At 46.7% G+C, this 17,380-nt stretch overlaps 1 protein-coding gene across 1 annotated transcript in view; it reads right to left on the minus strand.

Moving 5' to 3' along the window:
- The window catches only part of LOC140391393 (uncharacterized protein C3orf85-like), an 81,327-nt gene extending 69,662 nt beyond the window's left edge, over window positions 1–11,665 (minus strand). Inside the window, exons 1-2 of the mRNA XM_072475941.1 lie at window positions 11,479–11,665; window positions 11,269–11,318 (exon numbers count right to left, since the gene is read on the minus strand). Of these exons, the coding sequence (XP_072332042.1) occupies window positions 11,269–11,317 (49 nt within the window). The 5' untranslated portion in view covers window position 11,318; window positions 11,479–11,665. The remainder of the gene's footprint in view (window positions 1–11,268; window positions 11,319–11,478) is intronic.
- Between the last annotated feature and the right edge of the window lie 5,715 nt (window positions 11,666–17,380).

Genomic DNA, 17,380 nt, shown 5'->3' on the forward strand with positions numbered 1-17,380 from the left:
TAGTCGCCACATTCCGGCACCTGTTCGGGGAGGCAGTAACGGGAATTGAACCGTGCTGCTGGCCTGCCTAGGTGTGCTTTCAAAGCCAGCGATTTAGCCCTGTGCTGAATCTCAAGGTGGGCTGCCCAGTCAGGTGGTCTGAAAATTTGGACAATCAGCTGCCACACCACGTGAGGATAAGAACATAAGAACTAGGAGCAGGAGTAGGCCATCTGGCCCCTCGAGCCTGCTCCGCCACTCAATGAGATCATGGCTGATCTTTTGTGGACTCAGCTCCACTTTCCGGCCCGAACACCATAACCCTGAATCCCTTTGTTCTTCAAAAAACTATCTATCTTTATCTTAAAAATATTTAATGAAGGAGCCTCTACTGCTTCACTGGGCAAGGAATTCCATAGATTCACAACCCTCTGGGTGAAGAAGTTCCTCCTAAACTCAGTCCTAAATCTACTTCCCCTTATTTTAAAGCTATGCCCCCTAGTTCTGCTTTCACCCGCCAGTGGAAACAACCTGCCAGCATCTATCCTATCTATTCCCTTCATAATTTTATATGTTTCTATAAGATCCCCCCTCATCCTTCTAAATTCCAATGAGTACAGTCCCAATCTACTCAACCTCTCCTCGTAATCCAACCCCTTCAGCTCTGGGATTAACCTAGTGAATCTCCTCTGCACACCCTCCAGCGCAAGTACATCCTTCCTCAGGTAAGGAGATCAAAACTGAACACAATACTCCAGATGTGGCCTCACGAACACCTTATACAATTACAGCATAACCTCCCTAGTCTTAAACTCCATCCCTCTAGCAATGAAAGACAAAATTCCATTTGCCATCGTAATCACCTGTTGCACCTGTAAACCAGCTTTTTGCGACTCATGCACTAGCACACCCAGGTCTCTCTGCGCAGCAGCATGTTTTAATATTTTATCATTTAAATAATAATCCCTTTTGTTGTTATTCCTGCCAAAATGGATAACCTCACATTTGTCAACATTGTATTCCATCTGCCAGACCGTAGCCCATTCACTTAACCTATCCAAATCCCTCTGCAGACTTCCAGTATCTTCGCACTTTGTGCTTTACCACTCAAATTAGTATCGTCCGCAAACTTGGACACATTGCCCTTGGCCCCCAACTCCAAATCATCTATGTAAATTATGAACAATTGTGGGCCAAAAACTGATCCCTGAGGGACACCACTAGCTACTGATTGCCAACCAGAGAAACTCTCATTAATCCCCACTCTTTGCTTTCTATTAATTAGCCAATCCTCTATCCATGCTACTACTTTACCCTTAATGCCATGCATCTTTATCTTATGCAGCAATCTTTTGGGTGGCACCTTGTCAAAGCCTTTCTGGAAATCCAGATATACCACATCCATTGGCTCCCCGTTATCTACTGCACTGGTAATGTCCTCAAAAAATTCCACTAAATTAGTTAGGCACGACCAGCCCTTTATGAACCCATGCTGCGTCTGCCCAACCCAATGGGACAATTTCCATCCAGGTGCCTCGCTATTTCTTCCTTGATGATATATTCCAGCATCTTTCCTACTACCGAAGTTTAGCTCACTGACCTATAATTACCCGCTTTCTGCCTACCTCCTTTTTTAAACAGTGGTGTCACGTTTGCTAATTTCCAATCCGCCAGGACCACCCCAGAGTCTAGTGATTTTTGGTAAATTATCACTAGTGCATTTGCAATTTCCCTAGCCATCTCTTTTAGCACTCTGGGATGCATTCCATCAGGGCCAGGAGACTTGTCTCCCTTTAGCCCCATTAGCTTGCCCATCAATACCGCCTTAGTGATAACAATCATCTCAAGGTCCTCACCTGGCACAGCCTCATTTCTATCAGTCACTGGCATGTCATTTGTTTCTTCCACTGTGAAGACCAACCCAAAAAACCTGTTCAGTTCCTCGGCCATTTCCTCATCTCCCATTATTAATCTCCCTTCTCATCCTCTAAAGGACCAATATTTACCTCAGCCACTCTTTTTTGTTTTATATATTTGTAGAAACTTTTACTATCTGTTTTTATATTCTGAGCAAGTTTACTCTCATAACCTATCTTACTCTTCTTTATAGCTTTTTTAATAGCTTTCTGTTGCCCCCTAAAGATTTCCCAGTCCGCTAGTCTCCCACTTATCTTTGCCACTTTGTATGTTTTTTCCTTCAATTTGATACTTATTTCCTTAGATATCCACGGTCGATTTTCCCTCTTTCTACCTTCCTTTTTGTTAGTATAAACCTTTGCTGAGCACTGTGAAAAATCGCTTGGAAGGTTCTCCACTGTTGCTCCATAAAGTCTTTGCTCCCAGTCTCCCTTAGCTAGTCCTTCTCTCATCCTATTGTAATCTCCTTTGTTTAAGCACAAAACACTAGTGTTTGATTTTACTTTCTCACCCTCCAATTGTATTTTAAATTCCACCATATTGTGATCGCTCCTTCCGAGAGGATCCCTAACTATGAGATCATGAATCAATCCTGTCTCATTACACAGGACCAGATCCAGGACCGCTTGTTCCATGGTAGGTTCCATTACATACTGTTCTAGGAAACTATTGCGGATACATTCTATAAACTCCTCCTCAAGGCTGCCTTGACCGACCTGGTTAAACCAATCGGCATGTAGATTAAAATCCCCCATCATAACTGCTGTACCATTTCTACATGCATCAGTTATTTCTTTGTTTATTGCCTGCCCCACCATAATGTTACTATTTGGTGTCCGATTGACTACTCCTATCAGTGACTTTTTCGCCTTACTATTCCTGATTTCCGCCCAAATGGATTCAACCTTATCCTCCACAGCACCGATGTCATCCCTTACTATTGCCCGGATGTCATCCTTAAATAACAGAGCTACACCTCCTCCCTTACCATCCACTCTGTTCTTCCGAATAGTTTGATACCCTCGGATATTTAACTCCCAGTCGTGACCATCCTTCAACCATGTTTCAGTAATGGCCACTAAATCATAGTCATTCACGATGATTTGCGCCATCATAGAACATTGAAAATAGAACAATACAGCGCAGTACAGGCCCTTCGGCCCACGATGTTGCACCGAAACAAAAGCCATCTAACCTACACTATGCCATTATCATCCATATGCTTATCCAATAAACTTTTAAATGCCCTCAATGTTGGCGAGTTCACTACTGTTGCAGGTAGGGCATTCCACGGCCTCACCACTCTTTGCGTAAAGAACCTACCTCTGACCTCTTTCCTATATCTATTACCCCTCAGTTTAAAGCTATGTCCCCTCGTGCTAGCCATTTCCATCCGCGGGAGAAGGCTCTCACTGTCCACCCTATCTAACCCCCTGATCATTTTGTATGCCTCTATTAAGTCTCCTCTTAACCTTCTTCTCTCTAACGAAAACAACCTCAGGTCCATCAGCCTTGCCTCATAAGATTTTCCCTCCATACCAGGCAACATCCTGGTAAATCTCCTCTGCACCCGCTCCAAAGCTTCCACGTCCTTCCTATAATGCGGTGACCAGAACTGTACGCAATACTCCAAATGCGGCCGTACCAGAGTTTTGTACAGCTGCAACATGACCTCATGACTCCGGAACTCAATCCCTCTACCAATAAAGGCCAACACTCCATAGGCCTTCTTCACAACCCTATCAACCTGGGTGGCAACTTTCAGGGATCTATTTACATGGACACCTAGATCCCTCTGCTCATCCACGCTTCCAAGAACATTACCATTAGCCAAATATTCCGCATTCCTGTTATTCCTTCCAAAGTGAATCACCTCACACTTCTCTACATTAAACTCCATTTGCCACCGCTCAGCCCAGCTCTGCAGCTTATCTATGTCCCTCTGTAACCTGCTACATCCTTCCGCACTGTCGACAACACCACCGACTTTAGTGTCGTCTGCAAATTTACTCACCCACCCTTCTGCGCCCTCCTCTAGGTCATTGATAAAAATGACAAACAGCAACAGCCCCAGAACAGATCCTTGTGGTACGCCACTTGTAACTGAACTCCATTCTGAACATTTCCCATCAACCACCACCCTCTATCTTCTTTCAGCTAGCCAATTTCTGATCCACATCTCTAAATCACCCTCAATCCCCAGCCTCCGTATTTTCTGCAATAGCCTACCGTGGGGAACTTTATCAAACGCTTTACTGAAATCCATATACACCACATCAACTGCTCTACCCTCGTCTACCTGTTCAGTCACCTTCTCAAAGAACTCGATAAGGTTTGTGAGGCATGACCTACCCTTCACAAAGCCATGCTGACTATCCCTGATCATATTATTCCTATCTAGATGATTATAAATCTTGTCTCTTATAATCCCCTCCAAGACTTTACACACAACAGACGTGAGGCTCACCGGTCTATAGTTGCCGGGGTTGTCTCTACTCCCCTTTTTGAACAAAGGGACCACATTTGCTATCCTCCAGTCCTCTGGCACTATTCCTGTCGCCAATGATGACATTAAAATCAAAGCCAAAGGCCCAGCAATCCCTTCCCTGGCTTCGCAGAGAATCCTAGGATAAATCCTATCAGGCCCCGGGCACTTATCTATTTTCAGCCTGTCCAGAATTGCCAACACCTCTTCCCTACGTACCTCAATGCCATCTATTCTAATAGCCTGGGTCTCAGCATTCTCCTCCACAACATTATCTTTTTCCTGAGTGAATACTGACGAAAAATATTCATTTAGTATCTCGCCTATCTCTTCAGACTCCACACACAACTTCCCATCCCTGTCCTTGACTGGCCCTACTCTTACCCTAGTCATTCTTTTATTCCTGACATACCTATAGAAAGCTTTTGGGTTTTCCTTGATCCTACCTGCCAAATACTTCTCATGTCCCCTCCTTGCTCGTCTCAGCTCTCTCTTTAGATCCTTCCTCGCTACCTTGTAACTATCAATCGCCCCAACTGAAACTTCACACCTCATCTTCACATAGGCCTCCTTCTTCCTCTTAACAAGCGATTCCACTTCTTTGGGAAACCACGGTTCCCTCGCTCGACGCCTTCCTCCCTGCCTGACCGGTACGTCCTTATCAAGAACACGCAGTAGCTGTTCCTTGAACAAGCTCCACTTATCCAGTGTGCCCAACACTTGCAGCCTACTTCTCCAACCTTCCCCCCCCCCAAGTCATGTCTAATGGCATCATAATTGCCCTTCCCCCAGCTATAACTCTTGCCCTGCGGTGTATACTTATCTCTTTCCATCACTAACGTAAACGTCACCGAATTGTGGTCACTGTCCACAAAGTGCTCTCCTACCTCCAAATCCAACACCTGGCCTGGTTCATTACCCAAAACCAAATCCAAAGTGGCCTCGCCTCTTGTTGGCCTGTCAACATATTGTGTCAGGAAACCCTCCTGCACACATTGTACAAAAAACGACCCATCTAATGTACTCGAACTATATCTTTTCCAGTCAATATTTGGAAAGTTAAAGTCTCCCATAATAACTACCCTGTTACTTTCGCTCTTATCCAGAATCATCTTCGCCATCCTTTCCTCTCCATCCCTAGAACTATTTGGAGGCCGATAGAAAACTCCCAACAGGGTGACCTCTCCTTTCCTGTTTGTAACCTCAGCCCATACTACCTCGGAAGTAGAGTCCCCATCTAGCATCCTCTCCGTCACCGTAATACTGCTCTTGACTAGCAGCGCCACACCTCCCCCTCTTTTGCCTCCTTCTCTGAGCTTACTAAAACACCTAAACCCCGGAACCTGCAACATCCATTCCTGTCCCTGCTCTATCCATGTCTCCGAAATGGCCACAACATCGAAGTCCCAGGTACCAACCCATGCAGCCAGTTCCCCTACCTTATTTCGTATACTCCTGGCATTGAAGTAGACACACTTCAAACCACCTACCTGAACACTGGCCCCCTCCTTCGAAGTCAAATCTGTGCTCCTGACCTCTATACTCTCATTCTCCCGTACCCTAAAACTACAATCCAGGTTCCCATGCCCCTGCTGTATTAGTTTAAACCCCCCAAAGAGCACTAACAAATCTCCCCCCCAGGATATTTGTGCCCCTCAGGTTCAGATGTCGACCATCCTGTCTGTAGAGGTCCCACCTTCCCCAGAAAGAGCCCCAGTTATCCAGAAATTTGAATCCCTCCCGCCTGCACCATCCCTGTAGCCACGTGCTTAATTGCTCTCTCTCCCTATTCCTCACGTGGCACGGCAACAACCCAGAGATAACAACTCTGTTTGTTCTCGTTCTGAGCTTCCATCCTAGCTCCCTGAAAGCCTGCCTGACATCCTTGTCCCCTTTCCTACCTATGTCGTCAGTGCCAATGTGGACCACGACTTGGGGCTGCTCCCCCTCCCCCTTAAGGACCCGGAAAACACGATCCGAGACATCACGTACCCTTGCACCTGGGAGGCAACATACCAAACGTGAGTCTCTCTCGCTCCCACAAAATCTCCGATCTGTTTCCCTGACTATCGAGTCCCCAATTACTAATGCTCTGCTCCTCTTCTCCCTTCCCTTCTGAGCAACAGGGACAGACTCCGTGCCAGAGGCCCGTACCCCATGGCTTACCCCTGGTAAGTCCCCCCACCACAAGTATCCAAAGCGGTATACTTGTTACTCAGGGGAACGACCGCAGGGGATCCCTGCACTGACTGCTTCTTCCCAGTCCCTCTTACAGTTACCCATCTAGCTCCAATCTTTGGTGTAACTAATTCCCTGAAGCTGCTATCTCTGCCTCCCGAATGATCCGAAGTTCATCCAACTCCAGCTCCAGTTCCCTAACTTGGTCTTGGAGGAGCTGGAGATGGCTGCACTTACTGCAGGTAAAATCAGCAGGGACACTAACGGCATCCCTCACCTCAAACATCCTGCAGGAGGAACATTGCACTCCCTTCCCTGCCATCCCTCTAACTTCCAACCAAGATCTGGCTGATAAATATATATTTTTTTAAATAAAAAAAATTAATATATGTCACTTACCTCACACCAATGGGTTTTATTATTAGGTGAGAGGAGGAGGGCGGGTGGGAGACACGACACGTGTAGTGTCTCGCGTTTCCTCTCCACCAGAATTTATTGGTGGGGGGGGGGTGGGGGGGACCTTCCCAGAAGTCCGCGGGTCGAACTTTCGGTTAGAACTTCCGGTTCCCGCCTTAAAAAATAAAATAAATAAAAAACAGCAAAGAAGAACAGAAACGGGACCAGGTAAGTGTTTCAAACTCAAATACTCACCCACCGGCAGCCCCCGCACGCCGCTCCCGCCGAAACTCCATCAACTCATTTACCTTATTCCGAATACTATGAGCATTCAGGTAAAGTACACTTATGTTGGTTTTTATACCTCTGTTTTGAATCTTAACACCTCGATCAGTAACCTCTCCTAAGTTATATTTCCTCTTAACTTTTCTCCTAATTTTCCTTGTCGTTGACCCCATATCTTCATGTAACAACCTGCTGCGTCGCTTACCATTTATGTTTTTACTGCCCGTTTTATTCCTTTTAGTATTACTGGGCCAATTCACTGAGCTCCCCTCAGTCACTGTACCTTGTACTGTCGCCCTTTTTGATTTTTGACAACGGCTTCTCTGACTTATACTTTCCCCCTTACTGCCTTTTGTTTCTGTCCCTGTTTTACTACCTTCTGACTTCCTGCATCGGTTCCCATCCCCCTGCCACATGAGTTTAAACCCTCCCCAACAGCCCTAGCAAACAGTCCTGCCCAGGTGTAGACCGTCCGGTTTGTACTGGTCCCACCTCCCCCAGAACCGGTTCCAATGCCCCAGGAATTTGAATCCCTCCCTCTTGCACCATGTCTCGAGCCACGCATTCATTCTATCTATCCTGACATTCATACTCTGACTAGCTCGTGACACTGGTAGCAATCCTAAGATTACTACCTTAGAGGTCCTACTTTTTAGTTTAACTCCTAACTCCCTGAATTCAGCTTGTAGGTCTTTGTCCCATTTTTTACCTATATCGTTGGTGCCTATGTGCACCACGACAGCTGGCTGTTCACCCCCCCCCCCCGCCCCCCCAGAATGTCCTGCAGCTGCTCCGAGACATCCTTGGCCCTTGCACCAGTGAGGCAACATACCATCCTGGAGTCTCGATTGCATCCGCAGAACCGCCTGGCTAATCCCCTTACGATTGAGACACCTATCACTATAGCCCTGCCATTCTTCTTCCTGCCCTGCTGTGCAGCAGAGCCAGCCACGGTGCCATGAACCTGGCTGCTGCTGCCTTCCCCTGGTGAGCCATCTCCCTCAACAGTATCCAAAGCAGTATATCTGTTTTGCAGGGAGATGACCGCAGAGGGCACCTGCACTGCCTTCCTACTCTTGCTCTGTCTTTTGGTCATCCATTTTCTATCTCCCTCAGTAATTTTCACCTGCGGTATGACCAACTTGCTAAACGTGTTATCCACGACGTCCTCAGCATCGCGGATGCTCCAAAGTGAGTCCATCCGCAGCTACAGATCCGCCAAGCGGTCTAACTGGAGCTGCAACTGGACACACTTCTTGCACGTGAAGGAGCCAGGGACAGTGGACGTGTCCCTGAGCTCCCACATCACACATGAGGAGCATGATACGGGTCTGGGATCTCCTGCCATGTCTTAAACCTTTGGTTAACTTATACAACTAGAATGCCAAAAAATGAAAGAAAGAATAAATAAATATACCAATGAAGAGAAAAACGGAAAAACTACTTATCAGTCATTTGCCAGGGATGAAAAGCACCCCCCCCCCGCCCCCCCAAGCTTCAAATTCCCAAACTCACTCTTTGCTGCCTCACTCTGGCTGTGTCTTCTCTGGCACACTGGGCGAACTCACTGGGAGTGAGTTACAAGTTGCTCTTTTAAATTGGCCTGAGTTGACTCCCCCCCCCCCCCCCCCTCCCACCTGCTTTTAGATCAAAGTAGATTAAGGTGACTGACACTTAACTGCCAACCAGTTATGTGAGTGGGTGGGGCAGCCCTTGTTAACCTTCACTTCACAATTCCAGATTAATTTAAACTCCTGAAATTTAAAAAGGAACAGTCTTACTGATTGAATTCAATTCAATTCCCACCGAGCTTCAAATTCCCTGTTATTTGTGATTTATATTAATGATTTGGATGAGAATTTAGGAGGCATGGTTAGTAAGTTTGCAGATGACACCTAGATTGGTGGCACAGTGGATAGTGAAGAAGGTTATCTAGGATTGCAACAGGATCTTGATCAATTAGGCCAGTGGGCCGACGAATGGCAGATGGAGTTTAATTTAGATAAATGTGAGGTGATGCATTTTGGCAGATCGAATCAGGCCAGGACCTACTCAGTTAATGGTAGGGCGTTGGGGAGAGTTATAGACCAAAGAGATCTAGGAGTACAGGTTCATAGCTCCTTGAAGGTGGAGTCGCAGGTGGACAGGGTGGTGAAGAAGGCATTCGGCATGCTTGGTTTAATTGGTCAGAACATTGAATACAGGAGTTGGGACGTCTTGTTGAAGTTGTACAAGACATTGGTACGGCCACACTTGGAATACTGTGTGCAGTTCTGGTCACCCTATTATAGAAAGGATATTATTAAACTGGAAAGAGTGCAGAAAAGATTTACTAGGATGTTGCCGGGACTTGATGGTTTGAGTTATAAGGAGAGGCTGGATAGACTGGGACTTTTTTCCCTGGAGCGTAGGAGGCTTAGGGGTGATCTTATAGAGGTCTATAAAATAATGAGGGGCATAGATAAGGTAGATAGTCAACATCTTTTCCCAAAGGTAGGGGAGTCTAAAACTAGAGGGCATAGGCTTAAGGTGAGAGGGGAGAGATTCAGAAGGGCCCAGAGGGGCAATTTCTTCACTCAGAGGGTAGTGAGTGTCTGGAATGGGCTGCCAGAGGTAGTAGTAGAGGCGGGTACAATTGTGTCTTTTAAAAAACATTTAGATAGTTACATGGGTAAGATGGGTATAGAGGGTTATGGGCCAAGTGCGGGCAACTGGGACTAGCTTAATGGTAAAAACTGGGCGGCATGGACTGGTTGGGCCGAAGGGCCTGTTTCCATGCTGTAAACTTCTATGATTCTATATGATTCCCAAACTCACACTTTATTGTGTCTCACTCTGGCTGTGTCTTCTCTGACTCACTGGGAGAACTGAGGATAGGAGATGTTAAAGCACATAAGAGACAACAAGGTCCCCTCAAAATGGAGGTGCCCCCTAAACATTCACAAATTTCAAAGTGAAGAATGGCCATGGCTGGTAAGTCATCATTATGGCAGGGGAACTCCACAACAGGATTGCTTGGAGCCATGGCTGTGACCCTCTGATGCCCAGGTCTTTGGGATAGGTGGACTTAGAGGAGGTATCAATGGCCCTCCAGTGCAGCCTGCCACCACATCACCCCACCCCCCCCCCCCCCCCCCACCCCCAAACCTCAGTGCCATATTGCCAGACTAATTAGTCTTTAATTGGTGACCTGCCGCTGTGGGTTGGGGCAGCTACTGTTCAGAGGCAGGGATGTGTTGGGGAGGTGAGCTGGTCTTGATGTGCTATCTACAGATTTTGCACCCAGTCCCACCTTCATATACCCACTTCTGTGAGACCAGGAAGATGTTGCCTCCCAGAATTCAGGCAAATTACCAGTGAAAGAGTTAATAATAATTTAGAGTCCAAATCAAATAATTATATGATAAAAAGCAAAATTGCTGATGGTCTGAAATAAAAACAAAACATGCTGGAAATGCTCAATATATCCTGCAGCAGCAACATTGGAGAAAGAAACAATTTCGGGTCCCATATTATTCTTCCGAACGGGAAATAAACATTTCTGTTTCTATTTGAAATAATTCCATGCTAACCAATCCATTTGTTTTGTGAATTCAGCAAGCCAGACTGGTGTAAAATAGTTCGATAATCGGATAGGTTGAATACTGACTGCAAAGCATTTCATAACCATTCATAGAAATACATTCAGACCCGTTCAATGTGAACTAATGTAGGGTTTTCTACATCATCAAGGCATTGACCATTTTATAAAAGGAAAACAGACGGCAGTTTGCAGACAATGATCCCACAAACTGAAGAGGCGGAGTATGGAACCTTGTTTCTTCACAGTATGTGAGGGGGAATGTGACCTCCAGAGAGCATTTCAGTATAAAGTACTGTTGCCTGAAATGTACAAAGTTCGCGGTTTTAACATACCCGGGGTTTGCCAGTGGCAGTGCTTTGAACACTTTTCCTGTATACTCAGCTCGGTGCACTTTAATGCAAGGTAGTTGGGGCGAGCCCGCACAAGAGTAATGTTTCATTCTTACCATAAACGAGCAGGGCGCCGACAGCAAGATGGATAATTGTAAACGACATTCTGCGAGAAAACAAAACACGTTTCATTTGGTAAACTTTTCTACATGCTGCAAAACAAGGTCAGGACTGACCGGCCGCGTCCAGTTACTGTACCACAGACAGGGTGCAGGCGAAAGATGCTCCATCTCATAGTGAGATGCGATAGAAAGTTGCTCACTTACATTGCCTGTCTGCTGAACCACGGGATGAAGAGTCCTCCTGATTTATTCCAAGGTGAACTGCTTCGCACCCGGGGGACTCCAGCCTCGACCGCCAATGGCCCGTTTGCCTTGGCACTGACCCCGTGTCCGCCCGTTCAGAAAGAACCAACACTGCTGCTCCAACCTCCTGCCTGGGAGCTCCAAGGGTCTCCAGGAGGCCAAGGCAACTCTGGCACATGGCCGGTTGGAAATTCCTTTGCGGCAGCCAGTTTTTGAAAAACAAAATGTTGCTACTGTCTGCCAGTCAAAATAATTAATGGACAGCGGGTGAATAGTTCAGATTGGCAGGAGTTTCTTTCGAAAGATAGGGTGTGTATTTTGACAACACATTTCCTCAGCTCCAGGTGTCTGCAGACCATTCGCATACAAAAGCCTGTGAAGTAATTCTGAAGCAAAGTCACTGCTGGAGGGAAACACAGCAGCAAACTAACAGCCAGCAAGGCCCCACAATCAACCTGATTATCTGTTTCTTAATGATAGAGATACACATTGGCCAGGGCACAGGAGAGAATACCACACTGCTCTTCAAATACTAGAACACAGGACATAGAATTTACTGTGCAGAAGGAGGCCATTCAGCCCATCGAGTTGTGTTGTCCCCTTGTTTAAGAAGGGTAGCAGGGATAATCCAGGTAATTGTAGGCCGGTGAGCCTGAAGTCAGTGGCAGGGAAGCTACTGGAGAAGATAGGACATAGAAAAATACAGCACAGACCAGGCCCTTCGGCCCACGATGTTGTGCCGAACCTTTGTCCTAGATGAATCATAGATTATCGTAGAATTTACAGTGGAGAAGGAGGCCACCCGGCCCATCGAGTCTGCACCGGCTCTTGGAAAGAGCACCCTACCCAAGGTCAACACCTCCACATTATCCCCAAACCCAGCAACCCCACCCAACACTAAGGGCAATTTTGGACACTAAGGGCAATTTATCACGGCCAATCCACCTACCCTGCACATCTTTGGACTGTGGGAGGAAACCGGAGCACCCGGAGGAAACCCCCGCACACACGGGGAGGACGTGCAGACTCCACACACAGTGACCCAAGCCGGAATCGAACCTGGGACCCTGGAGCTGTGAAGCAACTGTGCTATCCACAATGCTACCGTGCTGCCCTGAAGAACAAATGAATTTACACTATATCATTCCACCGTAATTCATGTTCCTATCCAATAGCTGCTTGAAGGTCCCTAATGTTTCCGACTCAACTACATCCACAGGCAGTGCATTCCATGCCCCCACTACTCTCTGGGTAAAGAACCTACCTCTGACATCACCCCTATATCTTCCACCATTCACCTTAAATTTATGTCCCCTTGTAATGGTTTTTTTCACCCGAGGAAAAAGTCTCTGACTGTCTACTCTATCTATTCCCCTGATCATCTTATAAACCTCTATCAAGTTGCCCCTCATCCTTCTCCGTTCTAATGAGAAAAGGCCTAGCACCCTCAACCTTTCCTCGTCAGACCTAATCTCCATTCCAGGCAACATCCTGGTAAATCTCCTTTGCACCTTTTCCAAAGCTTCCACATCCTTCCTAAAAATGAGGCGACCAGAACTGTACACAGTACTCCAAATGTGGCCTTACCAAAGTTTTGTACAGCTGCATCATCACCTCACAGCTCTTTAATTCAATCCCTCTGTTAATGAACGCTAGCACAACATAGGCCTTCTTCACAGTTCTATCCACTTGAGTGGCAGCTTTCAAAGATGTATGAACATAGACCCCAAGATCTCTCTGCTCCTCCACATTGCCAAGAACTCTACCGTTAACCCTGTATTCCGCATTCATATTTGTCCTTCCAAAATGGACAACCTCACACTTTTCAGGGTTAAACTCCATCTGCCACTTCTCCGCCCAGCTCTGCATCCTATCTATATCTCTTTGCAGCCGACAACAGCCCTCCTCACTATCCACAACTCCACCAATCTTCGTATCGTCTGCAAATTTACTGACCCACCCTTCAACTCCCTAATCCAAATAATTAATGAAAATCACTAACAGCAGAGGACCCAGAATTGATCCCTGCGGTACGCCACTGGTAACTGGGCTCCAAGCTGAATATTTGCCATCCACCACCACTCTCTGACTTCTATCGGTTAGCCAGTTCATAGAACATAGAACATAGAACGATACAGCGCAGTACAGGCCCTTCGGCCCACGATGTTGCACCGAAACAAAAGCCATCTAACCTACACTATGCCATTATCATCCATATGTTTATCCAATAAACTCTTAAATGCCCACAATGTTGGCGAGTTCACTACTGTTGCAGGTAGGGCATTCCATGGCCTCACTACTCTTTGCGTAAAGAACCTACCTCTGACCTCTGTGCTATATCTATTACCCCTCAGTTTAAAGCTATGTCACCTCGTGCCAGCCATTTCCATCCGCGGGAGAAGGCTCTCACTGTCCACCCTATCTAACCCCCTGATCATTTTGTATGCCTCTATTAAGTCTCCTCTTAACCTTCATCTCTCCAACGAAAACAACCTCAAGTCCATCAGCCTTTCCTCATAAGATTTTCCCTCCATACCAGGCAACATCCTGGTAAATCTCCTCTGCACCCGCTCCAAAGCCTCCACGTCCTTCCTATAATGCTGTACGCAATACTCCAAATGATGCCATACCAGAGTTCTGTACAGCTGCAACATGACCTCATGACTCCGGAACTCAATCCCTCTACCAATAAAGGCCAACACTCCATAGGCCTTCTTCACAACCCTATCAACCTGGGTGGCAACTTTCAGGGATCTATGTACATGGACACCTAGATCCCTCTGCTCATCCACACTTCCAAGAACTTTACCATTAGCCAAATATTCCGCATTCCTGTTATTCCTTCCAAAGTGAATCACCTCACACTTCTCTACATTAAACTCCATTTGCCACCTCTCAGCCATGCTCTGCAGCTTATCTATGTCCCTCTGTAACCTGCTACATCCTTCCACACTATCGACAACACCACCGACTTTAGTATCGTCTGCAAATTTACTCACCCACCCTTCTGCAGCTTCCTCGAGGTCATTGATAAAAATGACAAACAGCAACGGCCCCAGAACAGATCCTTGTGGTACTCCACTTGTGACTACTCCATTCTGAACATTTCCCATCAACCGCCACCCTCTGTCTTCTTTCAGCTAGCCAATTTCTGATCCACATCTCTAAATCACCCTCAATCCCCAGCCTCCGTATTTTCTGCAATAGCCTACCGTGGGGAACCTTATCAAACGCTTTGCTGAAATCCATATACACCACATCAACTGCTCTACCCTCGTCTACCTGTTCAGTCACCTTCTCAAAGAACTTGATAAGGTTTGTGAGGCATGACCTACCCTTCACAAAGCCATGCTGACTATCCCTGATCATATTATTCCTATCTAGATGATTATAAATCTTGTCTCTTATAATCCCCTCCAAGACTTTACCCACTACAGACGTGAGGCTCACCGGTCTATAGTTGCCAGGGTTGTCTCTGCTCCCCTTTTTGAACAAAGGGACCACATTTGCTATCCTCCAGTCCTCTGGCACTATTCCTGTAGCCAATGATGACATAAAAATCAAAGCCAAAGGTCCAGCAATCTCTTCCCTGGCCTCCCAGAGAATCCTAGGATAAATCCCATCAGGACCCGGGGACTTATCTATTTTCAGCCTGTCCAGAATTGCCAACACCTCTTCCCTATGTACCTCAATGCCATCTATTCTATTAACCTGGGTCTCAGCATTCTCCTCCACAACATTATCTTTTCCCTGAGTGAAAACTGACGAAAAATATTCATTTAGTATCTCGCCTATCTCTTCAGACTCCACACGAACTTCCCATCCCTGTCCTTGACTGGTCCTACTCTTTTCCTAGTCATTCGCTTATTCCTGACATACCTATGGAAAGCTTTTGGGTTTTCCTTGATCCTACCTGCCAAATACTTCTCATGTCCCCTCCTTGCTCGTCTTAGCTCTCTCTTTAGATCCTTCCTCGCTACCTTGTAACTACCCATCGCCCCAACTGAAACTTCACACCTCATCTTCACATAGGCCTCCTTCTTCCTCTTAACAAGAGATTCCACTTCTTTGGTAAACCACGGTTCCCTCGCTCGAAGCCTTCCTCCCTGCCTGACCGGTACATACTTATCAAGAACACGTAGTAGCTGACCCTTGAACAAGCTCCACTTATCCAGTGTGCCCAACACTTGCAGCCTACTTCTCCACCTTATCCCCCCCAACTCACGTCTAATGGCATCATAATTGCCCTTCCCCCAGCTATAACTCTTGCCCTGCGGTGTATACTTATCCCTTTCCATCATTAACGTAAATGTCACCGAATTGTGGTCACTGTCCCCAAAGTGCTCTCCTACCTCCAAATCCAACACCTGGCCTGGTTCATTACCCAAAACCAAATCTAACATGGCCTCGCCTCTTGTTGGCCTGTCAACATATTGTGTCAGGAAACCCTCCTGCACACACTGTACAAAAAACGACCCATCTATTGTACTCGAACTATATCTTTTCCAGTCAATATTTGGAAAGTTAAAGTCTCCCATAATAACTACCCTGTTACTTTCGCTCTTATCCAGAATCATCCTCGCCATCCTTTCCTCTACATCCCTAGAACTATTTGGAGGCCTACAGAAGACTCCCAACAGGGTGAACTCTCCGTTCATGTTTCTAACCTCAGCCCATACTACCTCGGAAGATGAGTCCCCATCTAGCATCCTCTCCGCCACCGTAATACTGCTCTTGACTAGCAGCGCCACACCTCCCCCTCTTTTGCATCCTTCTCTGAGCTTACTAAAACACCTAAACCCCGGAACCTGCAACATCCATTCCTGTCCCTGCTCTATCCATGTCTCCGAAATGGCCACAACATCAAAATCCCAGGTACCAACCCATGTTGCCAGTTCCCCTACCTTATTTTGTATACTCCTGGCATTGAAGTAGACACACTTCAAACCACCTACCTGAACACTGGCCCCATCCTGCAAAGTCAAATCTGTGCTCCTGACCTCTATACTCTCATTCTCCCTTACCCTAAAACTAAAATCCAGGTTCCCATGCCCCTGCTGCATTAGTTTAAACCCCCCCAAAGAGCACTAACAAATCTCCCCCCCAGGATATTTGTACCCCTCAGGTTCAGATGTAGACCATCCTGTCTGTAGAGGTCCCACCTTCCCCAGAAAGAGCCACAGTTATCCAGAAATCTGAATCCCTCCCGCCTGCACCATCCCTGTAGCCACGTGTTTAACTGCTCTCTCTCCCTATTCCTCATCTCACTATCACGTGGCACGGGCAACAACCCAGAGATAACAACTCTGTTTGTTCTAGTTCTGAGCTTCCATCCTAGCTCCCTGAAAGCCTGCCTGGCATCCTTGTCCCCTTTCCTACCTATGTCATTAGTGCCAATGTGGACCACGACTTGGGGCTGCTCCCCCTCCCCCCTAAGGGGCCGGATAACACGATCCGAGACATCACATACCCTTGCACCTGGGAGGCAACATACCAAACGTGAGTCTCTCACGCTCTCACAAAATTAGGTGAATAGATGGCATTGAGGTACGTCGGGAAGAGGTGTTGGCAATTCTGGACAGGCTGAAAATCTATAAGTCCCCGGGACCTGATGGGATTTATCCTAGGATTCTCTGGGAGGCCAGGGAAGAGATTGCTGGACCTTTGGCTTTGATTTTTATGTCATCATTGGCTACAGGAATAGTGCCAGAGGACTGGAGGACAGCAAATGTGGTCCCTTTGTTCAAAAAGGGGAGCAGAGACAACCCCGGCAACTATAGACCGGTGAGCCTCACGTCTGTAGTGGGTAAAGTCTTGGAGGGGATTATAAGAGACAAGATTTATAATCATCTAGATAGGAATA

The sequence above is a fragment of the Scyliorhinus torazame genome, chromosome 15 (assembly GCF_047496885.1).
Source record: "Scyliorhinus torazame isolate Kashiwa2021f chromosome 15, sScyTor2.1, whole genome shotgun sequence".
NCBI lineage: Eukaryota > Metazoa > Chordata > Chondrichthyes > Carcharhiniformes > Scyliorhinidae > Scyliorhinus > Scyliorhinus torazame.